At 56.7% G+C, this 26201-nt stretch overlaps 1 protein-coding gene across 3 annotated transcripts in view; it reads right to left on the bottom strand.

The window, feature by feature from the left end:
- ITPR3 (inositol 1,4,5-trisphosphate receptor type 3) overlaps positions 1-25983 on the bottom strand; it is a 39552-nt gene extending 13569 nt beyond the window's left edge. The window contains exons 1-38 of one of the 3 annotated variants that reach the window (XM_090124775.1): positions 25587-25983; positions 19137-19207; positions 15709-15830; positions 13913-13999; positions 13613-13771; positions 13391-13489; positions 13187-13270; positions 12146-12292; positions 11861-11956; positions 10651-10701; positions 9954-10096; positions 9722-9821; positions 9297-9457; positions 8456-8597; positions 8078-8239; positions 7758-7930; positions 7516-7635; positions 7175-7357; positions 6836-7087; positions 6537-6681; positions 6225-6372; positions 5733-5929; positions 5481-5610; positions 5187-5244; positions 4816-4981; positions 4533-4697; positions 4296-4364; positions 3763-3888; positions 3514-3636; positions 3155-3355; positions 2558-2809; positions 2338-2463; positions 1919-2044; positions 1711-1831; positions 794-978; positions 558-706; positions 258-366; positions 46-136 (exon numbers count right to left, since the gene is read on the bottom strand). In XM_090124775.1, coding sequence (XP_089980901.1) covers positions 46-136; positions 258-366; positions 558-706; positions 794-978; positions 1711-1831; positions 1919-2044; positions 2338-2463; positions 2558-2809; positions 3155-3355; positions 3514-3636; positions 3763-3888; positions 4296-4364; positions 4533-4697; positions 4816-4981; positions 5187-5244; positions 5481-5610; positions 5733-5929; positions 6225-6372; positions 6537-6681; positions 6836-7087; positions 7175-7357; positions 7516-7635; positions 7758-7930; positions 8078-8239; positions 8456-8597; positions 9297-9457; positions 9722-9821; positions 9954-10096; positions 10651-10701; positions 11861-11956; positions 12146-12292; positions 13187-13270; positions 13391-13489; positions 13613-13771; positions 13913-13999; positions 15709-15830; positions 19137-19207; positions 25587-25675 — 5128 coding nt within the window. In that variant the 5' untranslated portion in view covers positions 25676-25983. The remainder of the gene's footprint in view (positions 1-45; positions 137-257; positions 367-557; positions 707-793; positions 979-1710; positions 1832-1918; positions 2045-2337; positions 2464-2557; positions 2810-3154; positions 3356-3513; positions 3637-3762; positions 3889-4295; positions 4365-4532; positions 4698-4815; positions 4982-5186; positions 5245-5480; positions 5611-5732; positions 5930-6224; positions 6373-6536; positions 6682-6835; positions 7088-7174; positions 7358-7515; positions 7636-7757; positions 7931-8077; positions 8240-8455; positions 8598-9296; positions 9458-9721; positions 9822-9953; positions 10097-10650; positions 10702-11860; positions 11957-12145; positions 12293-13186; positions 13271-13390; positions 13490-13612; positions 13772-13912; positions 14000-15708; positions 15831-19136; positions 19208-25586) is intronic. The other 2 variants (XM_090124774.1, XM_031605762.2) reach the window with 2 other exon arrangements.
- Between the last annotated feature and the right edge of the window lie 218 nt (positions 25984-26201).

Genomic DNA, 26201 nt, shown 5'->3' with positions numbered 1-26201 from the left:
TGAGCAGCACAGAAAGACACAGAAGGTGCAGGAGGGGGCACTCACCTCCCCCAGCAGCATCCACGATTTCCCCTTTGGAGCTGGACTTCTTGTTCTGCAGATAATTGTTCAGGAGCATTTTCCGGAGCAGGTTGCCCTGCCAAGACAAACAAACGTCACGAGGCTCCCAACGCCAATGCTGGAACAGAACTGCAGTGGGCAGGGAGCTGCCAGCTGAGCAGTGGGGCTGGGGATGTGCCATAGGCAGTGACGCTCACCCTCTCACCATACTTGTTCCTCTTCACCAGCATCTGCTGCAGCGTCCGTAACACCTTGATGCACAGCTTCTCCTCCGTCTCCATCAGGTCCTTGGTGTGCTGCACCAACCTGGCCATGCACAGCAGAGTCACCATCACACAGCCAAGAGGACAAGGAGGTCCCCAGGGGCACCATCCCACCATCCCTTCACTCTGCAGATGCACATCAGGATGCACAACCCACCGGGACGCACAACCCACAGAGGGTGCAGGTCCCCAACCCATCCCAAAAACCCCATGGCAACTGCAAAGCATCCTCACTTGGACAGGAAACCTCCACTCTCGCATCGCTGATACGCCTCCGTGCCCTCCATGAAGAGCAGCTCTGGCCGGTGGAGGACATCCACCAGCACAGACAGCTCAGCCTCCACAAGCGGTTTCAAGCGGTCCTCCAGGGCATTAATGATGTCCTGCAAACCACAGCGCACGCCTTTAGGTCAGTGCACGACAGGGACTTGGCAATGCCCACACCTTCCTGCTATCACACAGCCCCATACCTGCAGCTTCTCTATGATGTTCTTGTAATCCCACTGGTTGGGGGTGGTGGAGACGCGGGGGAAGGTCCGTGTGGCTGTCTTGTAGCTGGACGTGTTCCTCTGCACGGTGCTGGTGGAGCTGCTGTTGAGCAGGGAGCTGACGTGGGCATCCAGGTCCATGGGCAGCGCAATGGAGCGGCTCTTGGCTGCAGGACAGGGGGAAGGGTTTGGGGACAGCCATGAGCCATCAGCTGCCACATCAGCTACCACACAGCCCCAGGCTGGGCAGCCTTTCACCTGCTCTTCATTTGCAGTGAAGAAGATATGAATAAAATATAAGAAAAAAGCCCTCCAGGCTGGTGGGGGCTGTGGTACTTCCATCCATCCCTCCCCAGTGCAGCACCCATTGCCTACAGCCTCCACCGCCCAGCACAGGGTGGGAGGAGGCACCGCCTCTGGTTTTCAGTTGGAAAAGCCCAGTGCAGAGAGGCTGCAATTACTAAGGGGAATCCTGCATCTCCAGCCAGTGTCTCCACCCAGCATCTAAGCAATGCTTTCCACGTGGTGACTCAGTGCTAACAACCCTTGTCCTGAGTCAGGCAGCTGCAGCAGGCTGAGGGCAAAGTCCTGACGAGGGAAAGCTGCCACAAACGCCAGCTTTCTTTCTGGGCTCTGCACCAGCAAGGACACACCAGGAATTCCCCAACCAAGCCCAAGCTTCTGCTCTCCTCCGGCCACACCAGACACAAAACATGGAGCTCAAAAGGCACATCCCAGAGCCAAAGCTCCCTGCTCCCAGCAGACAGCCTCCCCAGGACACCCTGCCATGGCTGCAGTAGGGGTGATGGCTCTTGCCTGCTGCTGGAGCAGAAGCAACTGGAACAGCTGCATCCCTCTAGCAGGAGGGAGCAGAGCATCCCTCCAGCACAGCTCCTTACCAACCATCGCCAGCGTTCGGATGCAGGCCTCCACTGAGCTCTTGTGCTGCTGCTGCAGCCAGGGGCACTCCAGCAGCCTCATGGTGGACTGGAGAAGCTGCACCACAATGGTCTGGTGGGTCTGAAGGAGAGAATGGACAGCTCTGTATCAGTACAAGGAGCCCTTTGCTCACTCCATGCATGGCCTGGCTATGCAACACCCCGTTACCTGCAGTGAGGTGCTGTTCTCTGAGAAGGGAGAGCTGAAGAATGCATTGATGGTGTCCAGCACCACTGTCAGCACATACTTCTCCAGAGTGGGGTCTGGCAGGCGCTTCTCTCGCTTTTTGCACATCTGTGAGGAGAAGGGAGGATGCTGATGGCATCGGGACCAGGTGAACAAGCACAGCTGGACACTGCTGGCACACAGTGCTGCTGGGACCTTGCCGAGCCAGGGGGCATGGGTGGTGACATAGCTTCTGGGTCTATGCCAGAGTGCTGCTCCCCAGCCCATAGTGTGGCTGCAGAAGTCCCTGTTGCGCCCATGCCCCTTGTTTGCCCATGGGAGCTTTGGTGACACCAAGCTGTCCCCATAGAACACAGCAGCCATTGCTGCTGTGTCCCTCCTTCCCAGCCTGACCCACGCACCTGGGCCATGTCCAGGGTGAAGTTCTCAAAGAGAGTCCAGATGTGGTTGCTGGTGTAGATCTCTTTCATCTCCACCTCTGTGTCCACATAGCAGTGGTTGACAAAGTTCACATAGGCCATCTTCACCTGCCAGGGAGGGAGGGAGTGGGGTGCAGGCACCGTCAGAGGAATAGAAAACAGAGCAAAGCCACCAACACCCTCCTCACTGGGCAGCCCATACCTCCGTGATGCAGTCCTCGTGGGTCACCACCCTCACCACGTCCTCCAAGGGCAGCAGTGATGTACACTTGATCTCAGTGTAGACGTTCTTGCCCTCAGCACACGCAGCCAGCAGGTCCACCAATGAGATGTGGTACATCAGTGGGCTGTTCTCCTCCACCCCATCCCTGGCTGCTGTCATCATCTCCAGCAAGGTGGCCAGCGATGCCTTGTCATTGTAGAAAACAACCACATCGTCCCCAGCATTGGTGAGCTGTTGGGAAGAGTCACCAGTCACTGCTCCAGAGAAGGATGAAAAACCTTACAATGACATCTTCTGCACTGGGGGATGAGATGGAGCACCCAGGGTGAGGTAAAAGGGTTGTATATTCATGGGGAAAATCAGGTGTTTGCAGTGCAATAAAAAATCACAACCTGTAGGATGCCAAAGTGTTTATTGGCTCTCAGACCTTGCATCTCTTAGAGATATTTCTTACAACTCCAGGGAGAATTCAACATGTGGTTGGGAAGACTCTTGCACAAAGGAGAAGTTAACCATGCTCCTCCAAGGAGCTGTGCCCTGTGCTTACAACCCACGGGCAGGAGAAGAGGTGCTCACCTCAGTCATGATCATGTCCTGGCACTTCTTGACGTACTTGCCCTCGGCCTTGATGATGGTGTGCAGGAAGTCCAGGTACTGCACATGGCGGCCGTGGGTGGCCACGCAGTGGATGAAGTGCTGTGGCACCGTCTCGTTGATCTCTGAGCAGAGCTGGTAGTTGTTGAGGAAGATGTGCTGCATTGTCTCAGCCTCCAGGAGCTGTGGGACCAGGGAGATAGAGTGAGGCTGGGGGCTGCGAGGCACAGCCTCCCCTCCTGTCCTGGTCCTGCCTTCTCCGGGTGTCTTCTTCTGGTTTTTCTATCTCCTGCTCTCAACCCCAGGAGTGATACTGAAGTCCTTCAGTCTCCTCTCCTTACCCCCGGGGTCAGGAACAGGTTGAGGTGTTTGTGCAGCAGAGCCTGGTTTTCCTGATTGCCAGCACAAAACTTCTGCAGGAATTGATGGGTGAACTTGAGGATCTCCATCATCTTGGCATCACCCTGAGGAAGGGCAGAGAGGACAAACAGTCGGGATTGGTAAGAGCAGGACCCAGCTATGTAGGATGTCCCCATGTTCCCACCCCTTGCTCCATGCACTTTGAGACCAGCTGGCTTCTGTCCCCCCACCTTCTCATAAGGGATCTGCAGCAGATCCAGCATCACTTTGTGGGCATCCATGTTCTTCAGCAGGCGCTGCTGCTTCTTGCGCACTTGCTCTCCAACTCCGCACATCTTATTCAGCCGCTCCAGGATCTGGGGACAGAAGGACAGTGGCCAAAGGGGAACTGAGCCTGAGAGCCCCAGGCCACCAGCCCTGGGGACCTGCTTGAAACCCAGACGTGCCCATCATAAGCCCAGATGGTTCCTTTATGCCCAGCTTTGGGCTATCGCTCACAGATCGCAGCATTCCACTCAGAAATCTTTCTTAAAGTGTAAAGCAGAGAGTGTTTGTATTCATTACCAGCCCCCTACCCTCCACTGTCTCATTTGCAAACGCAGGGATTTATAGGCTCCTTGTGTGCTGAGCTGGCAGGAACGAGACGTGGCTTGGACTCATTTCTATTGAACCACTGAGAAGATCTGAAGTTCCCCTCAGTTTCCCCCTCTCCCTTCTCACTGGTGCACCAGCCATCTCTGGGTTAGCTTGTGGTCTTTCTTACCCCCTTGACTATCTGATAGTTCTCGCTGCTCTTCTCTCCTGGAGCAATGACCTCTTCATCAGCAGTGTGCTGCAAGGGGACAGAAATGGCTTCAGGGTCCCACCACACCTCCCCAGAGCCTGGAGAGTGACAGGACCCTCTGTCCTTCTCTTCCCAGGGCACTGGGCGTGCTCCATCGAGAGGTCTGTCCCCAGCTCCTCACCCACCCTGGTTCCACGTATTGCTCACAGCTCTCACCTCTTTCTTCTCTTTCTTGTTCCCATCCACGTTGCTGTCTCCTTTGACGCTGCCTTTCTTGTCCACCCACAGCTCTGATTTCTCCACCATGGTGCGCAGTTTGTCCAGCTCTGACTTGATCACCTTGTAGTTCTCCACATCCTGGGCTGAGATCAGGAGCTGAACCTGCAGTGACATTAGCAGGGACTTCCCTGTGCAGCTGTTTTGTGGCATGAACCCCACTCCCCTCCTCACCCAGACGTCCTCCCAAAGGGGCCATCAGATCCAGCCTCCCCAGGGTTACCTGCTTGAAGGTGTGCAAGACCTCCTGCCTCTGGCTGAAATGCTTGAAGAGGAGCTGCAAGGAGCCGGAGATGAGCGGTGGGTAGTCGTGCATTGTCAGGTGGATCAACACCCGCAGGAACATCCTCCCTCCCTCGTCATCCACCTCCAGCATGCTGCTCGTCTTCCTGGAGCCAGGACAAAAGTGCTTGTGTTAGCAGCCATGTGGGAGCTGGCACGCACTCTGTCACCTCTCAGGACAGATGGGACAGCTGCATGGGCCTTCAGAGTTTCATCTTCCTCATCACCTGCAGCTCTGAGCCCCAGCAGCAAGTACGGGCAGGAGAGGGAAGAGCCCTCCAGCCAGGCTGTGTGCCAGGGGCAGGGACTCACCCCACACCAAACATGGCCTCTGCGTGCTCGCCGATCCGGTCCAAGTTCATTGCTGCAGCTGAAGGGAGAGGAAAGGGAGATAAATGGGGAGACCAACATGACCTCTGTGCACCAACAGAATCCCTTCCAGCCCAGCTCCTTGCAGACCACAGTCCAAGCATCCATGATGGACACGAGACCCCTCATCCACCCTGCACAAACTCCAATCCCCCAACTCCCTGCCAGCGTATGGATTGCTGCTGAAGCTGTCCCCTCCATGTCCCTGGGTGTGCCAGGACCAAAGGGAAGAGTTACTTGTGGAGTCAAAGGCTGGAGCCGTCCCGTCAGCCGCACTGTCCTGCATGGGGTAGACTTCCACAAACTCTTTCTTGAAGACAGAAAGCAGGTAGGAAATCCTGTAGTCCAGCCGCACATTCAGGATGAACTGGCAGCAGCAGAGAGAGAAGAAAGCAAAATTGAGTCCTCTCATCATGCCATCTGCTTCTTTGCATCAGAAAACCACGTCTCCCTGATCCCCTCGCAACTTCACGATGCTTCTCCTCCCACCTGCAAGATTTCCAGGATCTTCAGCTTGGTCTCCATCACCACAATGTTCTCATTTTCGACGCTCCTCCCCCTGTCCACGGGCTCTGGGGCAGAGCCAGCACTGAGGCTCGGAGGGCTGAAGATAGACTGTTTCCTGCTCAGCACCATTGTGGACATCATCTGTCCAACACCCTGGATTGACCTCCTCACATTCTTCCCTGTAGAGTTAAGGCAGACAGAAAGAGAGGCGGGAGAGGACCAACAGAAAGACCCACTTAGACTGGAAAACATTATGGGTGTTAACCAGAGAATGAGCAGGAAGGACTCGCTATTTCTCTGCCATGGCCAAGGGCTTGACAGGACTTGCCAATGGGTGACAGACTCATTTCAGCCCCAGCCCTAGTTCCCATGTGATCAAATGTGTGGCTTGTTTTCCTGCAGCCCAAACTGGAGAGCACTGGGCAGAAACCAATTTGCCCTGGGACCATGCCTGCCTGCAGAGCACGGACTCACCCGTCACCTCATCACTGTAGACCGCCTGCATCATCAGCTGGGGGTTTTGGACACAGTCGATGATGCCCAACAGCGTGCGCGTCAGGCGCAGCAGCTCACTGAAGCTGTAGAAGCCAAAGTAGATGAGGTTGTGGGCAAGGCTGACGACCTGGGGAAGGACAAGGCAACTCCAGACCTTGCTGTGCTCAGGGACGAGCGGGAGGAACAAACATGGGATGTCACAGAAGCAGCCACAAGGTCTGGATGAGGCCGATGGCCGCCACGGCCAATGCCACATCCCACAGCACGCCGTGACACCGGCAGCTCTCGCACCTCGAAGGTGAGCTTGTTCTTCTCCTCGTTGGCAAAGGGCACTGCCTCGCTCACCACGTTGTTGAGGTAGTCCTCCACAAACTCCATGGTGCTGGCAAACTTGTTTTTCTTGTCGTCACGCGAGGCGTTGAGGTTGGAATCGTAGCTGCGTGGGGAGACAGCAGGGTGAGCACAGGGCAGTGAGCAGTCGGGAAGGTGCCCCCCTCCCGGTCCCTGCTGGTGCCTAGCCAGTCCCTACAGAGGATGGCACCTGCCATCCCATATCCCTCAAAGCTGCAGCGAGACCCGGCGTGTCTCACTCTTTGATAGTGATGGCGGTGGGGATCTCAGTCCAGAGCCGTGCAAACTTCACGGGCATCACCAGCTCCTGGGGGTCCCTGTCCACGTGCACGTGCAGCATGAGGTGGCAGAAGGACGCTCGGAGATCGAAGGGCAGCATTTCATCTGCCATGCAGAGGAAGATCAGGTCCACGCCCAGCTGTTGGGAGATCTCCTTGATGGCCAAGTATTGGCGGTCCAGACACATGCGAGCAAAGAGCTTCAGCTGGTACCTGCATGGGGACGAGGAGGAGAGGGTGAGGCTATGCAACCCTTATGTCCTCACCCTGTCTGGGGAGAAGATACCATGGGATTGCCACCTGTAGTAGCTGAGGACATTCTCATCATGGGCATTGCCAGCCCGGGCCTCCTGCGCCAGCTGCCGGATGCTTTTCTCATGGTGGTCGTTGTTTTTGTCCGTCCAGGTGAGCCAGACCTCCTCCTCTGAGTACTCGATGCTCAGGTACTCGTGGGTCTGGGACATCTCCTTCACCGGCCTCAGCCTGCAGTGGGAAAGAAGTAAACCTGGAAGCATTCCTATGGATGCAGCACCTCAAGAGGTGATGAGGGTACTATGGGATTTGTGGGGACACTGAGAGCTGGCAGCAGGCAGGGGCAGGCACTGAACCTCAGCCATGGAAACCTCTGCTGGGCTACTCACTCTGTTTTGATGAGGATGTCGCTGTTCTTCGGGTCCAGCACACACTTGCAGATCAGCTCCTGGGTGACGGGGATGGCGATGTGGTTGGACACGCACAGGTCTGAGAGGTAGTCCAAAAACCTGGGAATGAGAGCAGGGCAGAGACAGCTCACTGTGAAAGGGGGGTCCACTTCCAGTCTGCTCCAGCACACCCCACCACCATGCTGCACAAAGCCCTCTGGGCTGGAGTGCAGGACACGCACCGTGGCTCACGGTTCTTGCGCACCAGGCTGACAAAGGTCTCCACCTCGGTCTTGGTGATGTGCTTTTCCAGCAGCTTGCGGTTGTTGTGCAGCAGGGCTGTGATGGTGTCCTCAGCCAGGATGTCGTAGCCAATCTGGGACTGCATCATGCCGAACTGCTTGGCTATGTGCTCCTGGAGCGAGCAGAGGGGCAGTGAGCACTCAAGGCTGTACATCAGCGTCTGTCCATGCCCTCACCGCCCCAACAAGACCTCTTCAGCCCCCTGGAGCTGTGCAACACATAGGTGGGATGGGGGCTCTTCCTGTCACCCCCAACCCACCTGGTTCTTGCGATAGTCCTCCTGGGAGTGCCGGAGCACACGGTAGCACAGCCGGAACATGTACTGGTAGGGAGCGTTCTTCTGGTCCGACAGCTCCTCCAGCCGCACCAGGGGCCCTTCCCCACCCTTGTCCTTGAAGGGGGCTTTCAGGATCCCAAAGATCTGTCCAAAAGTAGAGATAAGTGCTTCATGCCTTCCACACTGCCTCCCATGCTTTCCCAAGAGGGCTTGGCAGAACTCAAGGGCGTGAACTGGAGACCAGTGCCACTTCCTCCACGGGCTTTTCTGGAGACACAGCCTCCATCATGGTCCAGGGCAGGGCAGCAGACCTCTGAGGACCTCAACCTTGCTTAGGTGCACAGCCCCAGGGCCACTCACCTGCTTCAGGATGTTCTGCTCCCGCATGAGCTTCTGCCTTTCCCGGTTGGGTTTGGTCACCACAATGTCCAGCACGTTCTGGCCATTGTTTGGGACATCACTGACAAAAAACACCAAGTCCTCCAGCAGCTGGATCACAAACCTGCAAAGGGGCACAGTGTGGTGGTGGGACCCTCCAGTCAGGGGAGCCACTTGCACAGCCCACCCACACTCAGCTCCCTGCAATACCGTTGGCACATTGTGTAGGGCCAAAAAGCTCAGGGCTCAGGACACTGCTGGTTGATCCTCCCTGTCTGCTAGAGGCCAGCAGCTGCCCTCAACCGTGAGATTTTGCAGCCCCTTTGCTTCCTAAGGAAATTATTGTTGTGAGTCAGGTGCCAGGCTAAACACCACAGGCTCGTGATTCACGGACAGAGTTTTGTGTGTAAGCCTTCTGCCCCTTGAGTCACAATCACAGCAAGTACTGCAAAGCAGTGGGCTGGCAAGGCGGCAGCGGCTCGCTCCGTCCCACAGAGTATCTCTGTTTGTGCAGGAAACACCAAGAACCCACCCACCTAAAAATAACACCGTGACTAACTGGGCTGCCCCTATCACGAGGCCATCTCCCAGCCCCTCGCTTATTTTTCTAGCAGCAAAGGAGGGGCCGGAGTGGGTCTGCGGTGTTATCTGATTTCCTCGCCAGACCCCTGGGAGAAGCAGGCGTGGATTTGGGTTGCAGGCAGGAAAGCAAAGCAGCACTGGCACCAAGACCCAGTCAGGGGCCCCGTCCCACAGCAACGCTGGAAGACCCTGGCACGGCCCCATTTCCACGGGAAAACGACTTTTATTTTATTTTTTTTACCTCCGGTCGTTCTGGCTAAGAAAACCTTCGTTCATCTTCTCCACGACGTTGGCCAGCATTGAGCTGGCGTCATTGGCAAAGTCCAGGTCCCGGATCTCAGACACAGGCACAGAGACGATGGCAAATGCTTCTTTGTCTTCTTTGGTGGGACACGTGCCCAGCTGGGAAGGAACAGAGAAGCACTGTCACACAGGTAGGGCTGTGCCGAGTGTCTCCATCAGCTGCCAACCACACAGATGACATCAGGGACACAGTTTGTCCCTCCTGAAAGGAGTAGGATGGGCACTAGGTGCTGGGGGAGGCTGTGGACTTGGTGCCCATCAGGGTACCTCAGACCCCAGGGGAGCCACTGGGTAAAGCCAGGAGAGAAGGAGGATGGAGCAGGGGGATAAATCTGTGCAAGGAAGGAGGGCACAGCGCCGCACCATGAGGCGGATGGGTCTCTCCTCATCAATGTCAATGGGCACGTTGGTGCTCTGGATCCAGGTGTTGGTGCAGAGGTGGCGAAGCCTCACATAGGAGTTCCTGCAAACGGCACCGCGCCTCGGTGAGCACACCCAGCAAAGCCCCTCCAGGAGCAGACTGGGCCCCAGTGCAGCACACAATTAACCCTCCCTCTCAATTTCCACCCCTCCATGCTGGCACATGCTCACATACCGTGGGACGAAGGAATCTGTCTTCTGCAGCGTGGTGGGGTCCAGCTCGAAGAGGGAGGCGATGTCGTTCCCATGGGGCACGGCCACCAGCCGGTACTTGATCTTCTCCCCCGTGTTCCTGCGGCTGGAGCGGCTGCTCCCCCCCTGCAGCAGGGAAAGAAGCCCTGAGCCCAGCGTGGGGTGACCACCCCACTGAGCCCGGCCTCCCTGCACACACGGCATCGGAGGACACACAGCAGCAATGCTCAGAGCAGAAGCTTTTGCTCAGATGCTGGGCTGAGCCTTGCAGCACAGAGATGAAGGAGGGGCTGCAAGAGCACAAGCACGGCGCGAGGCCACCCCTTCTCCAAACCTCACTAAGGGCAATGAGAAAAACCCCCTGCAAGCCCAAATCACTCTTCTACCAGCGCTTCATTTGCACACCCCTGTGGCCTGGTGATCCAACATGCACTGGGACCCCTCCAACAGATGTGGGTGGGGTCCCCTCGCAAGCGGGACATGGAGATGCTACTCTACAGTTAGGGATCAGGGTGCTCTGCTGGGCAGCCCTGCAGTGGGGCAGCCACCAAGCAGGAGCCGGCAGCATGGCACGGGCTCTCTTCTGGAGCATTTCCCTGTTTTCAGGCAGAATCTAAGAGGCAGCGTGGTTTCAGGCAGCGGCAGCAGCACTTCTGCTAGCGAGGCTGCACACAGCTCACCGTGGGCGCTGCTTTGGGCTCAGCCACGTCTCCTTTATAACTTGGGTTTTCCTGAAAAGTTAAAGAGGGAGATGAAAGACAGCTACCAGCCCGCCCCCTCGGCCCCTCCAAAGCCCCGAGTGTGGGGTGTAGGCTCTGTTCCTGTCTTGCTTCATCACAGTGCAGAGAGGAAACCTGCCCAGATGGGGCTGGAGGACAGGACCCAACCCCAGTGCAGAGTGCTCCAGCCTCACGAGAGAGGAGAGGGAAAGGCTGAGCCCTGGTTCAGAGCCGGGGCTCTGCACTGCAGCAGGATGAGCTCCTGCTGGGAATCCCTCAAAGCCCCAGGCTGCGGTCTCACTGAGCAATGCAGGCCAGGCAGCAGCAGCCTGAGAGGAGATCTTCTTTCCTCCTCAGATGCCACCTGCATGCCTTTTGGTTGAAAGTACCCCAGTTCAGCAGCCATTTTGGAGGCAGACCTGCCAGCGGCAGAGGGGGCCCTGGGTGACTGCCTTTGGTCATTTTTTGCAATGCTGGAACACCTTTGGCATGGGGTGCACCCAGCACCCCCAGGCACAGCCTTGCTCCCCTGGCAGCAGTCATATAAACCACATTCTTTAAGTGCAGAAACCCCTTTGTGTCTTTATCAGGAGGCCTTGAGCCAATTAAATGGGAGCAAAAACCACCTGGCAGATGGTGTTTCCAGGCTCAGATTTTGCCCATGCCTCCCCTAGCATCGCGGCTAGGAGACCAGAGGATGAGGAATGGTAAAACTTGGTCAGGAAGAGTTAAACACAGCCGGATGAGTTATCTCCTGCTTCCATCTCACAAGGTTGTGCTGGGACAGCTTGGCCCAGGGTGAGCAAACAGAGGAAAACCCCGGCTACCCCCCCACCTCCCAGCTCTGTGTGCCAGAGCCAGAGGGAGGCAGCAGGAGCGGTGATGTTGGCAGTGCATGTAGCACTGCAGGGCAGGGGATTTTGGAGGGGACAGTCCCTAACAAACGGGCAAAACCCGACATTGTTCATGTCCTCAGTGTCAGCATCTCTACCTGCAACGGCAGAACGCTGCAAAAGCAAACGGGAGCAGAGCCAGGTGCTGTCCTGCAAATGCCCCCATGTAGTGGCATGAGGGGACAGGGCAAGACTGGACATCACTGCTCTAAGGGATGGTGCTTTTGCAGCCTCTCAAGACAGGGCATGTTTCTGCACCCCTCTGCTTGCTCCCTTACCTCTGCTGCAAGGTAGTTGCCCGTGGCGAGGTGCTTGAAGCGGTACAAGCCATTCCAGTGCCCAGCCCCTCCTCGACACGGGTCGTGGTGAACCACCTGGAAGGAGCAGAGGAGGGTTTAGAGTGGGGCTGCCCAAGCAAACACCCCAGTGACAGAGACCCCGTCTTACCTTAAAAATGCCCACAAGTCAATAAACTTGGGCACGGATACAAGACAGCCACTGAGGGGCTGGAGGGATGCTCGTCTCCTGGGCAGCCTTCACTATGAAATCTCAGCCTCACTCACCTCCACCTCCCAGAGGGCATTGGAGCTGGTGGCCGAGGTGGCTGACTGCCGCAGGGTGGTGCGCAGGAAGACGTGCAGCTTGCCCTTGTACTCATCACAGGTCAGGAACTTCTCCTGCTCGGCGTGGAACAGCCTCACCACGTCCCCCTGGCACCGGGATGTGACAGTGAGGACACAGAGGCACATCCACTTCGTGCCCCATGGCTGTGGTTCACCTCCTGGAAGCTAGAGCAGCTCCTCCTCTGTCCCCACAGCCCTGCAAAGGGGCTGGGATCACCTACACGTGGCCCAGAGCAGGGTGCAGCTCCTGGCTGCAGGGCACTGCCAGCTCTTGCAGTCCTACCCATCCTATACCCTCTGAACTGAGGGAAAGCACCTTGCACATGTACAGAGTGGTGGGGACATGGGGTACCCTTACTCTGCAATGCCATCACTCTGTTTACTTGTGTAAGCTGCTTCTCTCTGTTCCTATTCCCCACTTTACATCTCTGGAGCGGGCAGCAGCTCCGCTCACCAATGCTGTCATGGCATTCATGCCCCAGCAGGAGGATGCAGAGGAAGCCAGGGATAAGCGGGCGCCTGGGGATGGGGATCTGCAAGGTCCTCACAATCAATATCCATCCAGCTGCTTCCTGGAGGACCTCCGACCTGAACAATAGCTCTGCAGGGAAAATTCCTTTCCCAGGCAGCAGACAGCCCTGCTGCATGGCTTAACAGCTGAAAGCTATCCCTGTGGCTAGAAACACTGCTGGCACCATGTGTGCCTCAAATTGTCCTCAAGAGACAACTTAATACAAGAAGGCAGAGGGGAACCTGATGTCCCCTGGGGTACCGCTGACAGTGGGTACTAAAATCCCCAATTCCAGCACACTGTTAGGTGCTCCAAGTGAAGAATTCTCCTATAAATCAAGATCCTTGAGGCATCCTGCCCTTGTCTCACAGCCAAGCAGCTATTCACATGTCCTGCCCGACAGGGGATCAGCGTGGGGTCCCCTGACCCTATGGTGTCCCCATGGCTGCTGGCCAACCCTCCTTCCTTACCCCCTTCAGCACTTCCTCCATGTGGTCACGGAACTGCATGAAGAGGTTGATTTTCCAGCTGGTGTTACAATTGACCGAGTTCACCTAAGGAGCAAGAGAATGAGGTCACGATCCCAGAGAGGGAAATGAAAAAGAAAGAAGAAAAGGGAAAAGGAAAAAGCAGGCAAGCTCTCCAAGCCAGGCCCTTTGCAGGCAGCCCCGTACCTCCTTGCAGCCTGCATTATCAGCGAGCTCATAGTTGCTGGCGTGCAGCGGCTGCCCGGCATTCACAGGGTTCAGGATGACTTTGTCTCCCACAACTACCTGGGGAGCAAAATGGGAACAGGGCACAGAGAATGAGATGGGCACCCGGCGGGGAGGTGAGCCCTGGCAGGGCCAACACCAAAAGCTCATCTGCTTTGGGGGAATTTCCAGCCCTGCGCTCACATTATCTCCGTTGCTCCTCAGCTTCCAGAAGGGTTGGATGAAGAGCCAGGAGCCCTCATTGCCGGTGGCATCCAGCGTCACCCGCATGGCATTCTTCTCCAGCAGGGCTGGCAGCCGCTTGTTCACCGTCAGGTATTTGTTGCTCTTCATGTGCAGGAGCTGAGGAGGCAACCACCAGGATGAGATCCCAGGGCTGGTCCTCCAGCAGGGACACGGTGAGCCCTTTCCCAGCAGCTGCCCAACTTGCAGTCGCTGGATCTGAGTGTTTTCCCACCAAACACAGCCCAGGGGTGCCCATACCTGTATGACGCTGCCATATTTCACCACGTCCCCGTGCACCTTCTTGTTCTCCGTCTCGTTCTGCTTCTGTTCCATCTGGGCTGCGTGCTGAATGCCAAAAGGAAAAGAGCTCGGCATGGTCACAACCTCCTGCCCCTGGTGTGAACCTTGGGGGACCACCTGCACCCTGAGCTATAGAAAGTGCAGGGGACACCTCCTTCTGTCCCCCAGGACCACCATCCAGAGCCATAAGATGGTTCTCAGCATCTGAGGGCTGAGCCCAGCACCCCGCTGTGGCCCTTCACAGCCACATGAAGTCTATGCAAGCTTAAAAATTTGGAGCTTCTCCAGAATTCCTCAATATGGGCAGCACCCCTAAGGGTCCTGGGGATGAGCGATGCTCCCACCCAGCAGGGCTGCTGATGCCAGAGGCTCCTGGCAGCACCCCGACCAGCACGCAGAAGGCTCCAAGTGGGCAGAGCCATGCCTGGAGCTGGTGGCAGGTCTGTGCCTGCCATGGTGGATGTGGATGGGTCCACTGGCCAAAACACCCCAAGAATTATTGTAATTGCTTGGCCCTGCTTGCAGCAGGCTGGGCCCACCAGCCCCTCTCCAAACCACAGGTATTTTCCATGGTAGCTCTGGCAGTGGAAGGGGAGCTGTCAACATGCACAGAGCAAGGCAGGAATCTGCTCCTGGAGACATGAAGGTGAGGCATGAGCCCTATGGAGCTGGGATGGAAACCACAGTGAGGGACGGGGCTGGGGGAGCATCCATCCCTGCCCATCCTGCTGCGGTCTGCACCCCAGGAGGATGGGGTGGGTGGTCTGTAAGGCCAAATTCCTCCCTCACTGAGTGGGAATGGGTTGCCCTGAGCATGTGGGGCTCCAGTCTGTCCATGTGGGGACAGGGGTATCAGGGATGTGCACTGGGGTGGGCAGCCCCAGAGGCATCAGGAGCAGGACAAAAGCCTCCATGGAGTTCAGGGCTGCACAGCAGCATGGGGAGCATCTTGCTGAGCCTAAAGTGCAGCACCAGGAGCAGCGGGATAGAGCGAGGAAATCACAGGACCTCTTGAAGACAAATCCAAAGCAAGGTTCAATCAATCAAGCTCGGAAATGAGCCTCTCCGTCCAGCCATGGCCAGTGCAGCTGCCAACATGACAGGTCACCATCCCAGCAGAGCAGGGATCTGTGTGGCTCTGTGCATGGTCATGGCAGTGCTGACACTGCCTTGGTGCCTCCAGCCCTGGCCGGACGCTGCCTCAGCCCTCACTCAGCAAAGGCAAAACTGGGGGAGCAGTGGGGCCAGGCTCAGAGCCCGACGAGATGATTTAATGAATCCTGCCTGAGCTTCTCTTCTATGAATCATCCTCAGGGCCTCGCCAGCTGTCTGAGGAGATTATGCAATGTTTAAAATGGGTCTTTTCCAAATCTTATGGAAGTCAACAGGAGCCTTTCGCTTCCCCAGCCCTTTGGAGCAGGTCCTGCTCGTAGCAGCTCCCCCTGCTCCTCTGCCATGGGGCTGAGACAGCACGGGGCTGGACGTGGCCAGACAGATGCCATCCCTCACCCCAACCTCTCCTCCTCCCATAGCTCAGTCCCTGTGCAGCTCTGCCCCGGGACAAAGATCCACAGCAAGAAGAGGGCAGTGGGACAGCAGAACAACATCTGAATACAGCAAAACCCAGATGGTCCTGGCTGGATGTGCAGCTGTTTTCCAGGAAGGTTTGCATGGTGAGAGGTTTGGAGGCCAACCTCTGCCCAGGGACTGCTCACAATTGGTTCCCAATGCTGGCAGCTATGAGCGCCGCTCACCTGGAGCTTCTGCAGCAGCACCACGTCTGCGATCTTCTCCTTGTCCTGCTTGGTCTGCTTGGCCTTCCAGTACTGCTTCTGGGCGGAGTAGCGGTTCATGGGGCACACTTTGAAGAGGCAATCTGGGAGGAGAGGAAAGAGAGCATCAGCTGCACAGCCTCGCAGGGTCCTCCATGGGGCTGGGGAGGAGCAGCACTGCTCCAGGCACTGCTCTCCATTCCCCCAGAAATAAGGCAGGCTGGCAGAGGGTCACACTGCCTGCTGTCAGCACATGAGCTGCAGATCAGACAAAAGAGGAGTTCAGCAGTGACTCCACTTCTTGGAGCAGCAATAGAAGCGTCCCCATCGGAAACAGCCTTGTAATTCGGGGAGGAAAGCTTCATGGGGAGAAAACGTATTGATGAGGCACAGCTGGGCTGCACAAGGAGCAGATCCTGCTAGGAGGGAGTGCAGGCTGCAGGACTGGGATAGGAGCAGGCGGTCCCGCAGCCCTGATGTCCCACGTCCCTGCAGGATGCTGTCCCCATGGTGGCAGTGCCACCAGGACACACCAGCTCCACAACAGTCCTGTAACTGCTCACAGCTCAGTGGGCAGTGCTGGAAGCCCCAAGCAAGTGCTTCACAAATCAGTGCTGCAAACAGCTGCACGCCACCCTAAAAGAGATCTTTGGGTGATGCAGAGGGCATGGGTTTCGGTCCTCCCAAACGCTGGCAGCGTGGATGGAACTTGAAGAATGCTCCAGTTTGAATACTTTTCCCCGCCGTGCTGCGGTCAGGACAGATGCCCAGGACCAGGTTTTGTGAATCAAAGCACAGAGCAGCTCTCTGGAAATCAGGAGACTGCAGCTGCACTGTGAGTCCTGATTCGGCTCTGGGTCGGCAGCTGTGTGGGGATGGGGGCAGGAAGGGACCCTCAGCCTGGGTCACCAGAATTACGCCTGAAATAGCAGTGCAGAAACTTCAGACACAAAAGGAAAAATCACTTCCATCTCTGGCCCTGCTCCCAGCTTGCTGGCAAGCATGTATTTATTTACCTGGGAGTGACGAACAAACAAGCCCAGAGCACAGTTCTCACCGGCTCGGGATGCTGGTGAGAGGCCAAGTTTCACATTTCGTTTTACAGGTCTATTTGCTAATGGCATGTCCCGTGCCAAGGAAGCTTTGTGATGCTGGGCTTCTAATCGGGGACTCAGCACAGCTGCTGCAATGCCTGGCTGCATTCTCCCACTGCCTCCCAGCAGCACCACGGGGCCACCTGCAGCACCTTGAGTTGTTTTCATTAAATTGCTAATTAGGTTGCAAAAGGACCTGGTGCAAAAGAGAAACTGAGCAGGGAGGGAAGAGATCTAACATAGCTATTAAGAGATAGATGCAAATCAAACCCCTGGCTGCATGCACTCCCTGCCTGCGGAGCTGCTCGACCTCCCTGTCCCTTAGCAATGTGTTGCAAGGAGGGAAACTGAGGCATGGAGTTGGCTGCACAGGGGAAAGCTCCAAAGAAATTCTTGTTGGAATCTGGAGTTTTGGGACCCTGAAACGGAGTACCAAGGACCTTTTTCAAGATGGATGGTGGGCTTCAATCCTGCTGAGTGCAGGACTGAGACATCCTATTTGCTTCTTTCTGACGTACCAGAATGTAGGGCTGGGGAAAGGCTAAAGGGAAAAAAACAGCAATGAAAGGCTCCTCAGTGGGTTTGGGCATTTCCAAAACCCACGTAGGTCTGTAGGAGAAAAGCCCCATTCCCTTCACCATGCCCCAGACCCACTGAGCAGCAGGGGAGCTGAGCTGGGAAGGGCAGGGTCCAGCTGCAGGATATGGGGATGGCAACAGCCCTTTACAACCCTCTTAAGCCTCTTGCTGCTGTGGCAGGGAAACAGCACCAGCCAGTTGTTTTTACCTCCCTCGCAGTGATAGCTATTGAGAAGGCAAACTGCTCGCTTTCCGGCCATTAAAATAAGCAGCTGGATATCCTGATAGGGTTTGCATGGAGCAGGGCTGAACCCAGAGCAGACCTGAGTCTGGAAAAGAGATTCAACACCCACCCATATCCAGGAAAGGAGACGCTGTGGCTGCTGGGACCAGGGGAAGGGCTGGGGATTTGCCATTGCTCCCAGCTGTTCCCAGGTGAAAGTCCATCAAGAACAGAGAAGCTGTGGGGCGTGTCAGGGCCGTGGGGCTGGCAGATGTCCTGGGAGCAAGCTCCATGCACAAAGGAAGGGCAAATGGTCCTATGGAGAGCGAGGTCGCTGCTCAGCAGAGGGGACGGCACCGGCAGGGCGCTCCGCTGCAGGAAGGTAAAGCTGCCCCATGGAAGGGGCTGGGGCAGGATGCAGGGTGGGTAACCAATATTTAAAGAGCTTCTGCTTTTAAAAAAGGAGGTCTGAGATTACAGTTCCTGGTGTAAAATGAATGGCTGCCATAAACCAAACCCCAAATCCAGCAGCGTGATCACTGGCTTGGGGGGTTTCTCAGTGCACAGCAATGTTTCATCCCCTACCTGCCACGCCATCCGCAGGGTGCTCTGGGCACTCAGCCCATCCGAGATGCTCTTTGGGACACAACCTTTCTCCTGTGTTTTGCATGGGGCAGCCAGGCACAAACATAGCATTTCCCAGGTAGATGCAGCACTTGGTGCAGCAGTTTGCTTTCTGCACAGCCCCAGGGTCACACTGCATCACCATGCAGCCCCAGGGCTTGCAAAGCTGGGGAGGCAGGAGCTGCTCCCTCCAGCAGCCTGTCTTAGCTTCCCATCTATCCCAGCCCCCCACTGACTCATTCCCTTTCCACCTGGACTGGCCATCACAGCCCACTCCTGCTCAGGGTTGCCAGCACGGGAAGCAGTGAGCACAGCCCTGAGGAGACAGCACAGCCCAAAACGTGACCACTGAGGATGGGGAGGGATTTACCATCTTGCCCTGCATGCCTCGTAAAAGGGTGGCTTAATCCCTTGGCTCACTTTGAGGTGCAGCCAAGCACAGCAGATGTAATTAGTGCCGAGTGAGAACAGACTTGCCTTGCAATAGTTTGTCTGTTGCAACTGCAACTCTCTCTGTTCCCTCCTGGGCCCTTTCTTCCCTCCCTGTCCTCTGCTCACAGCCAGGTGATGCTGCCAGCATCCTAAAGGATGTGTTTAGGCACACCTTGCAGAGAACAGCCTCCAGCCACCTCTGCTCCTTAGGGCTGTGCTATGGGGTCCCAAGGACCATCCTACTTGGGAGCAGTTCCAAGAGAAGCATAAATGCTCCCAGAAGCAAAGAGAGGATGGTCAGTGGTTTGGCCAAGTGATGGCCTACAGGAGCTGCCTGAAGTTCTTTGCAAGCAGCACCTCCCAGCCTTGGCAAGCTGGGACTGCAGTCCCCATCCCTGGCATGGATGCTCAGTTGTCCCCAACCAGTGACAGGGTTACCCCAGTCCGGCTCCATCTCACCTCGAAACTTCTTGGGAGGGTTGTCCAGGTCCCCAGCTGCTGGCTCCACCACACACCGGTCATCCACCAGCCTGCAGGACAGAGCAGGAGCAGAGCTTGAGAAGAGACAGCAGCAAGGCTCAAGCAAGCAAAGCAGCAAACACACATTGGCTCCAAAGCATCAAAACTCACATCTTCTGTTTTCTACCCCTTTGCACTCTACCAATATTCAGCACAATGCTCAGCTCCAGCAGCCATTCCTCGGCGCCTGCCTTGAATGCATCTCATTGCTCCTTGTTCACCACTGCCCCCCAGGTGACACTGATGGGTTTTTCTTAATGGCCCCTTTGGGCAAACACAGCAGCACAGCACTGAGCTGTGTCCTGGGGCCTTTGCTCAGCGATCCATACTGGAGGCTCTGACACCCTCACCCTGCAGGAGTGGGTCCTGCTGTGCCCAGCAGAGCCAAATCTGCCTTGGGGTGAGGGCAGTGTGCACAGGCAGGTTGCTGCCTGGGCCAGGGATGGGGATGCTGCCCACAGCCTCGTGCTGCCATCGGTCTGGAAATCTGTGATGAGTTCAGCTTTCACATAATGGTTCTCCTTCCCCAGCTGGGAGCTAACCCTATGGATGCACAGGGAGTAAACTGCTGCAGGAGGTGGCACGGCCCCTGAAATTATTATGATCTGATTGGAGGTGCTGGCTGTACCCATCAGACACAAAGAGCTCTGTGCTTCCTCCCTGCCACCCTCCTCACTTCCCCAGACTCCTGCAGGCTCAGCTTTGCACGCTGAGGACCATCCCTGCAACTTCAGGACATTGCTGTAGTGTCACTGAGACCAGCAAAGCCCAGGCAGACACCAGGCATCCCTCAGCCTGGCCCCAGAGCCCCGAGGGCCAGCAGGCGTCGGGTTCTGCAGGAGTTTGAGGCTTTCAAAGGAACACACTGCAGTGGTGGGACAGGCTGGACCCGCTCGCCTGCTTTCTGCCAACCCCTGGGAAGTAAGGCAAGGAGAGAAACCCTGCTGTGCCCCGGGCGAGGAAATGAGGAGCGTGTCCCCACCTGAGTCTGGGCTGCTGGAAAGTGGGTGCAGGAATGCAGCAACTCTGCAATCTGGGGGGAATGCAGAGCTGGGGACAGGACAGGTGCAGTGGGCACGTGGCACTGCACTGCCCTGGGGACTCAATGCAGCCTACAAACACAGCAAAGTGCAGCTGGAGCTGAGCATGTCGTGCTGCAGAGGGCTTGCAACAAGAAAAATCCCACTTGCAGCTCCAGCTGCTCTCTGGAGGAGGGGAAAATTCCTCTCCTTCACTCGGCAGAGAGGAATTTGGCCTCAGTGCTGATGGATTGGGACCCCAGGGACCCTGGTGCTGCTGTGTCCTTGGCAGTGGAGCTGGAGCAGCAGCCAATGTCCCAGTGCACAGCCCACAGCACAGCGGGACCTCTGCTTGCACCTTCTATTAGGACCCCAAAATGCAGCCAGGCCTTGTACTGCAGCACTGGGCATCGTGGTGCTGCCAGGAGAGAGGTTTGCTGAAGCTGCAGCTCCTGGGGTTCGTGGGAGATTCACTTTAACTTTCAAGTAAAGAAAGAAAATCAATCTCTCGAATATTTTTGGTGGCAGCAGCAGTTTAATAACTGCGAGAAAAGATCCAGATTTTGGACAATCGAAACTCATGAGGTTCTGATAAGCGGACATTGGGTGTTTTGCTAGGCAGGGTTTGGCTCACACTTGTGGTTGGGTGCTGGGCTCCCCAGCTGGCCCAGTGCTTCCACAACAGCTGGGAAGGAGCTGGGACTGTCCCCATGCTCCTGTGGGTATTTGGGACAGCAAGAAGGGTGGTAAAGAGGGGACAAACCACAGCAGGGAGGAGAGCAGGGGCTCCACCGCATGCATCTCACTGCGCAGGAGATATGCAAAGCCTCAGCCCAGCCTGATGCCAGCTGTAGGCTCTTTTGGTTTCTATTACTCTGCAATGCTGCCTGGCACACATATTGCCTGAGTCAAATGAGAGCTATGTAGTGCAGTAACAGACCTCAGTGAGTGCCTGATTCAATTCCACCACCCTCTACAGGAGCAGAAGGGTGCCTTCATTTTTGCTCTTTAAAAAAACGTTCAATATGTAAGTTCTCCACCGTGACTAAAGGTCTCCAAGGAAGCATCTGACCCACGCAGCCCATTTTCAGCACAGGAGCCTCCTACAGGTGCCAGCTCCATCACCTGCAGCTTCTGCAGCCAGTGCCACCACTGTGCCACACAGCTCTGCAGACAGCGACCTGCCAAGCTGCAAATCTTAATTAGATAATAACCTCAGAGCAGTTTCTGTGTCTTTAATGCTCCAATTACACACTCTGCAGGAATGCAAAGTATTATTTTTCTTTAAGTGATACTCTGGACTAGCATTATTCAGTTAAGAATTGCTGAAAGCAGAAAGGATCCTGACACGGTGGACATGAGTCACCTGGGGCTGGGACGTGCTTCCCCCAACGCCACGCAGAGCTCCCTGTGCTATCAGAACAGTAGGGCTGCTGGCTTTCATTTCCCAGGTGCTAATGAGAGAATGCCATCGGCGTCTGATCACCTGGAGGAAGACATTGTAGGCTGAGGGCACTGCTGCAAACCTTTGCAGCTTCGAGGCGCCCTGGGGTGTGATCCTGCAGCCCTGCATGCTGCTGCCCGCAGCGCGTGCGAGCATCTGGTTAGCTTTAAGCCCTGCAGCAGTTCCAGCAGGGCTTTCTGCATGCTTCCAAACCGAGCACAAAGTGATTCCCTGGCCTCCAGCCAGCACGAGGCAGAGCCTTTGCCGGAGGTCAGGGGAAGCAGCTCTTCCAGCACTGCAATCCGCGGCCGCTGGACACCCCTGACCCCTCTGGGGACAGCGGCCAGCTGGGGCTGTCCTGGAGGAGAGGAGGAAGAGGAAAGCAGAGCTTGCCACCGGGCACAGGGCTGGGTCAGCCCCTCAGGCTCGGGATGGGCACGGTGCCCATAGGGCAGCTGCCCTGGCAGGGCAAATGAAGCAAAAATAAAGCAAGTGAGCCACAAAAATGCAGCCTTGCCCCCGCCGTCCCAGCACGGCGAGGATGCTGCTGTTGGCTTGGCGAGTGTCTCCTCCCCATGTCCTGACCCAGTGTGGCTGCAGTTGCCCTTTCACCAGCTGTGTTTCCCTCAGCTGCTCCACCCTGTACATCCACCTGCAATCGCAATTACAGCTATCAAAGGTGTTATTTCATACTAAACAGCCAACTGCCATCCAGGCGGGTTTGCCATCTCTGCCAGCCCCCAGTGCCAGTCCCTGAGCTCCTCGGATGGCAAGGACAGGGCAGCTCAACCCTGAGCAACATCTCACTGCTCCTGGTTGGCTCCTGCCATTGGGTGCTGGCCCAGCAGGGACACAAGCCGAGATGGGGACGCCTCTGGCTGTGGTTTTCCCAGGGCACACAGCATCACTGCATCCACCAATGGAGCAGGAACCAAAGTGAAAACTCCCAGCCCTCCTCCCTGCCTGGCACTGGTTTGCTTGGTATAGATGATGCCCACAGAGCACCCCACCACAGCAGCTACTTCCCCATCCCAGACCCAGTTCCAAAAGTTCCTGCTCCCCTAGAACAAAGCCCCCAGGAGGTATCCATGATTTCCTCTGAGCACAAAGCTGTCGTTTCCTCAGACACTCTCAACCCGCAGCAGCAAAGCCTGAGCAGCCCTGCAGACCCCTTCCCTGCCCCAAAGCAAGCTCAGAGGACAGATGAGCCAACTCTGGGATCCTACATCTCCCTGCACCTCCTGGGCAGCTTCCCATGCCCCAGACCTGCAGCTCAGATGCGCCTGTTCCACTGCCCCCAGCTCTGCAAAGGGAACACGTTGCTCCCAGGGCACTGAACTAAGGGATGAGACCTCGATCAGCTCCTGCCCCGTGCTTCTCAAATAACCTCCTCCTGTTTGCTCCGTCTTCAACATCTGAGCACATTTGGGTATTTTGGCTGGCGTTCCCCCATCTTGCTGTGAGCACACAAGCGCTCCCCACCCTGCAGTGTGATGTTTTTCCTCCTTCAGAGCAAACACCCGCTGCAGGAGGAGTGTTTTGTGCCCCCACTGTGACTGGGGCTGGGAGCAGAGGTGGAGGTCAGCCAGGGGGGCTGCAGGGCTCCGCCTGCCCCACCCCCTCCAGCAAGTCCCCCTGGATGCATGGAGAAAAGAGGCAACTTTCACAAAACTTAAGGCTTAGTGTTGATAAGCAGCTTGGTTCTGCTTCCCTGCTGCTGTCCAGAGCATCCCACTAACAGTGAGCAGCAGGGCTGCTGGCTCCCAACATCCCCCCCCCCTGCCCAGGTACCCTCATGGCTCAAAGGGGCTGCTAAGAGCCTGGTGAGATCCCACAGATGGTGGGATGTAGTGAGTAGCCCCATGTGCTGGCTGGGTCCCATTCTGTTGCAGGGCATCGCCCTGGGTTGGTGACAAAAGACTCTCCCACTCACTGCTTCTGACCAGAACCAGCAAAACACTGGGCTTACTGGGCTTAATGCAAGGCATGGGCTGCAGAGATACACACTGCTTCAGTCCGAGTGTTTTGCAGCCATATCCATCCAAGAAGAGCTTGTGCAAGTGGCTCCAAACACTGCTGCATCCCAAACGCAGACAGAGCCCTGTGCATCCTGCAGCAGCACCTGCAAGCACCACTGGGTTTGTATTTAGGTGCCATTTAGACCTACATTATCCAGGAAACTCCAAAGATTATAGAAATGCACTTGGGAAGAGCTCACCTCCCCACCAGGATGCTGGCACAGGGAAGCCCCAGCACCATAACATTGGGTGCATGCCCTAACAGAGCACCTGGAAACTTTATATCATCCCATAAAGATCCCATTACAGACTCCTCCAGCCCAAAACCTCTGCCATGGGGGAAGAAAGATGGAGGGAGACCTTCCGGCAGGATGCTCAGCCAGGCACGCAGCACCCAGCTGGGGCTGGCAGAGCTATTTGCCTTGCAAATGAACCAAATAAGGTCCCAAACAGGGTTGGGGAGAAGCACTCTCAGTGAGTCACCCAGTCCATTATCGCAGGAGTGATTTAAGGTGCGGTTGGGTCTCCCAGGTCGTGGGGCAAACAGGAAAACAGAGGGTGGGAAATAACCCAGAGAAAACAGAGCCCTGGGAAAAGCGGGCCCAGCAAAAGCCAAATGGGGCCTGGGAGCACAGCCTGCCTTCCAAATGTGTGTAAGCAGGACTAGAGAAGCATCCTGCAGAAAAGGGAGCCAGAGCTACAAAGGGATTGGAGCCCGAAAGTATCTGAACATCTCTTTCTTTGGCTCCTTGCAAGCCATTGGGACATGCTGCGTGGGCTAATAACCAGTGCTGGCTCTGCTGGAGCTCCTCCACCTCCAATCTCACCGCCAGCATGGGAAGGTGCTGAGCACCGAGCACACAGACCCCACCACAGAGACCAATCCCAACGGGACCCCGGGCTGAGGGCTGAGCACAACACGGCTGCATCCCACACATGCAGGACCCGACGTCAGCACCGTACACAGCTGCACGGATGGGGTTTTGTGCCTGCGCCCACCAGCACAGCTTTGGGCAGCCTCCTGCTGCTGGCCAGGGCACGGCTCCAACGGGCATCATCCGAGAGGCTGTGTGTGCCCCACAGTGGGTGTGTGTACACGTGTAGGCGACGTATGAACGTCTCCAGTTCTACACAGGCATGTGGGAGCAAGTGCATTCAGCACAGATTATAGAGCCGGGCAGCTCCTGCCCCAGGAATCCCATCCAAGTCAGCATTCCTGCCTGATCTCAGCCTCTCCTACTTGTACTGTGGGGCAAGTACTAGCACAGAACTCACGTCCTAGAAGCAGCATCAGGCTTGGTGCTCAGGGATGCAGGAGAGGTTTGGGTCCCTGCTATGTGCAGTCCAGGGGTTTTGCCCCAGTGTTATTTTAACACAAAAGCAGCAGGGACAAGGGACAGGTCCCTGGGGTCAGGTTGCAAGATCCCTTTCTGTTCTACTGTGCCTGGGGGCTGCAAGGAGACAGCTCAGCCGGGACCTGCCCGTGCCCTGCTCCCCCCAGCCCCGCAGACCTCGAGGTGAGCAGCAAAAGCCATCACTGCCTGGTGCCAGGACAGCAGCCTGCGGCCACACAGGGCCAGGCTGGGAACCCTCCTGCTGCCATCCCCACAAACCATCCCGGTCAGCCCTATGCACAGCCCCACGGACCCTCCTGCTGTGTGAGCCCACCTTAACCCTCTAAAGATGGGAAAATAACTTCTGCCCACGGCTGCTGTGGGCTGCAGGGCCAAATCACACCCTAACAGCAACCAACGAAGGCAAAGAGGATTCTATATCCTGTCCTCCCCACACCCAATACTTGTAAAGGGGTTTCAATCCCTTCTTCCCACCCAGTTCAGCCTCGGCTCTGCCTTCCCCTCCCCGTTTCCCCCAGAAACAAACCCGCAGTGCCGGGACAGGGCTCACTCACCCCAAAGTGCTGATGAAACCATTGACGGAGCCCTCGGCGTACAGGGAGACGATGTCCCCGATGTGCAGGAAACTCGACATCTCATTCATGGTTGCCTTCGAGTCGGCACTGCGTCTCTTCTTCCCGACGTCACCTCCCCGGGCACGAATGCACCATGGAGCAAGCGGGGCTCAGGATCGTGCCCGGGGGCTCTCCCAGCCCGGATCTCGCTCTCTGCCCCTCGCCCGTTCCCTGCGAGCAGCGGAGGGGAGCGGGACGCTCTCGCTCAACTTTTACATGTGCCGCGCCAGGACTCGAGCCAAAGGAGCCGGGCAGCGGAGGGAGGAGGAGGAGGAAGAGGAGACCGGGAGGAAGAGGCTCAAGAAGAGCGCTGCATGAGATCTGTCCGGCTGTCCGTGCCTCCGTCTCCCCTCAGCTTTCTACCTGCAGCCAATAGAGAGCAATCAGGAAGTCCTGCTCGAAAAAGCATGCAAATATTTTTGGCCTGGGAGGAGAACCGGAGCGGCACGGCGGAGGTGGGGGGGGGGGGTTGGTACCCAAAATGAGGCCCCACCCTCTGCTCCCCGCCTCCCGGCTTAGGGGAGCGTGGGCCTGGAGGGGAGGGAGGGGGTCGGC

This window comes from Phasianus colchicus, chromosome 25 (genome assembly GCF_987193195.1).
Source record: "Phasianus colchicus chromosome 25, bPhaCol1.hap1.1, whole genome shotgun sequence".
Taxonomy (NCBI): domain Eukaryota; kingdom Metazoa; phylum Chordata; class Aves; order Galliformes; family Phasianidae; genus Phasianus; species Phasianus colchicus.
This window is presented reverse-complemented; position numbering and strand designations above follow the sequence as displayed.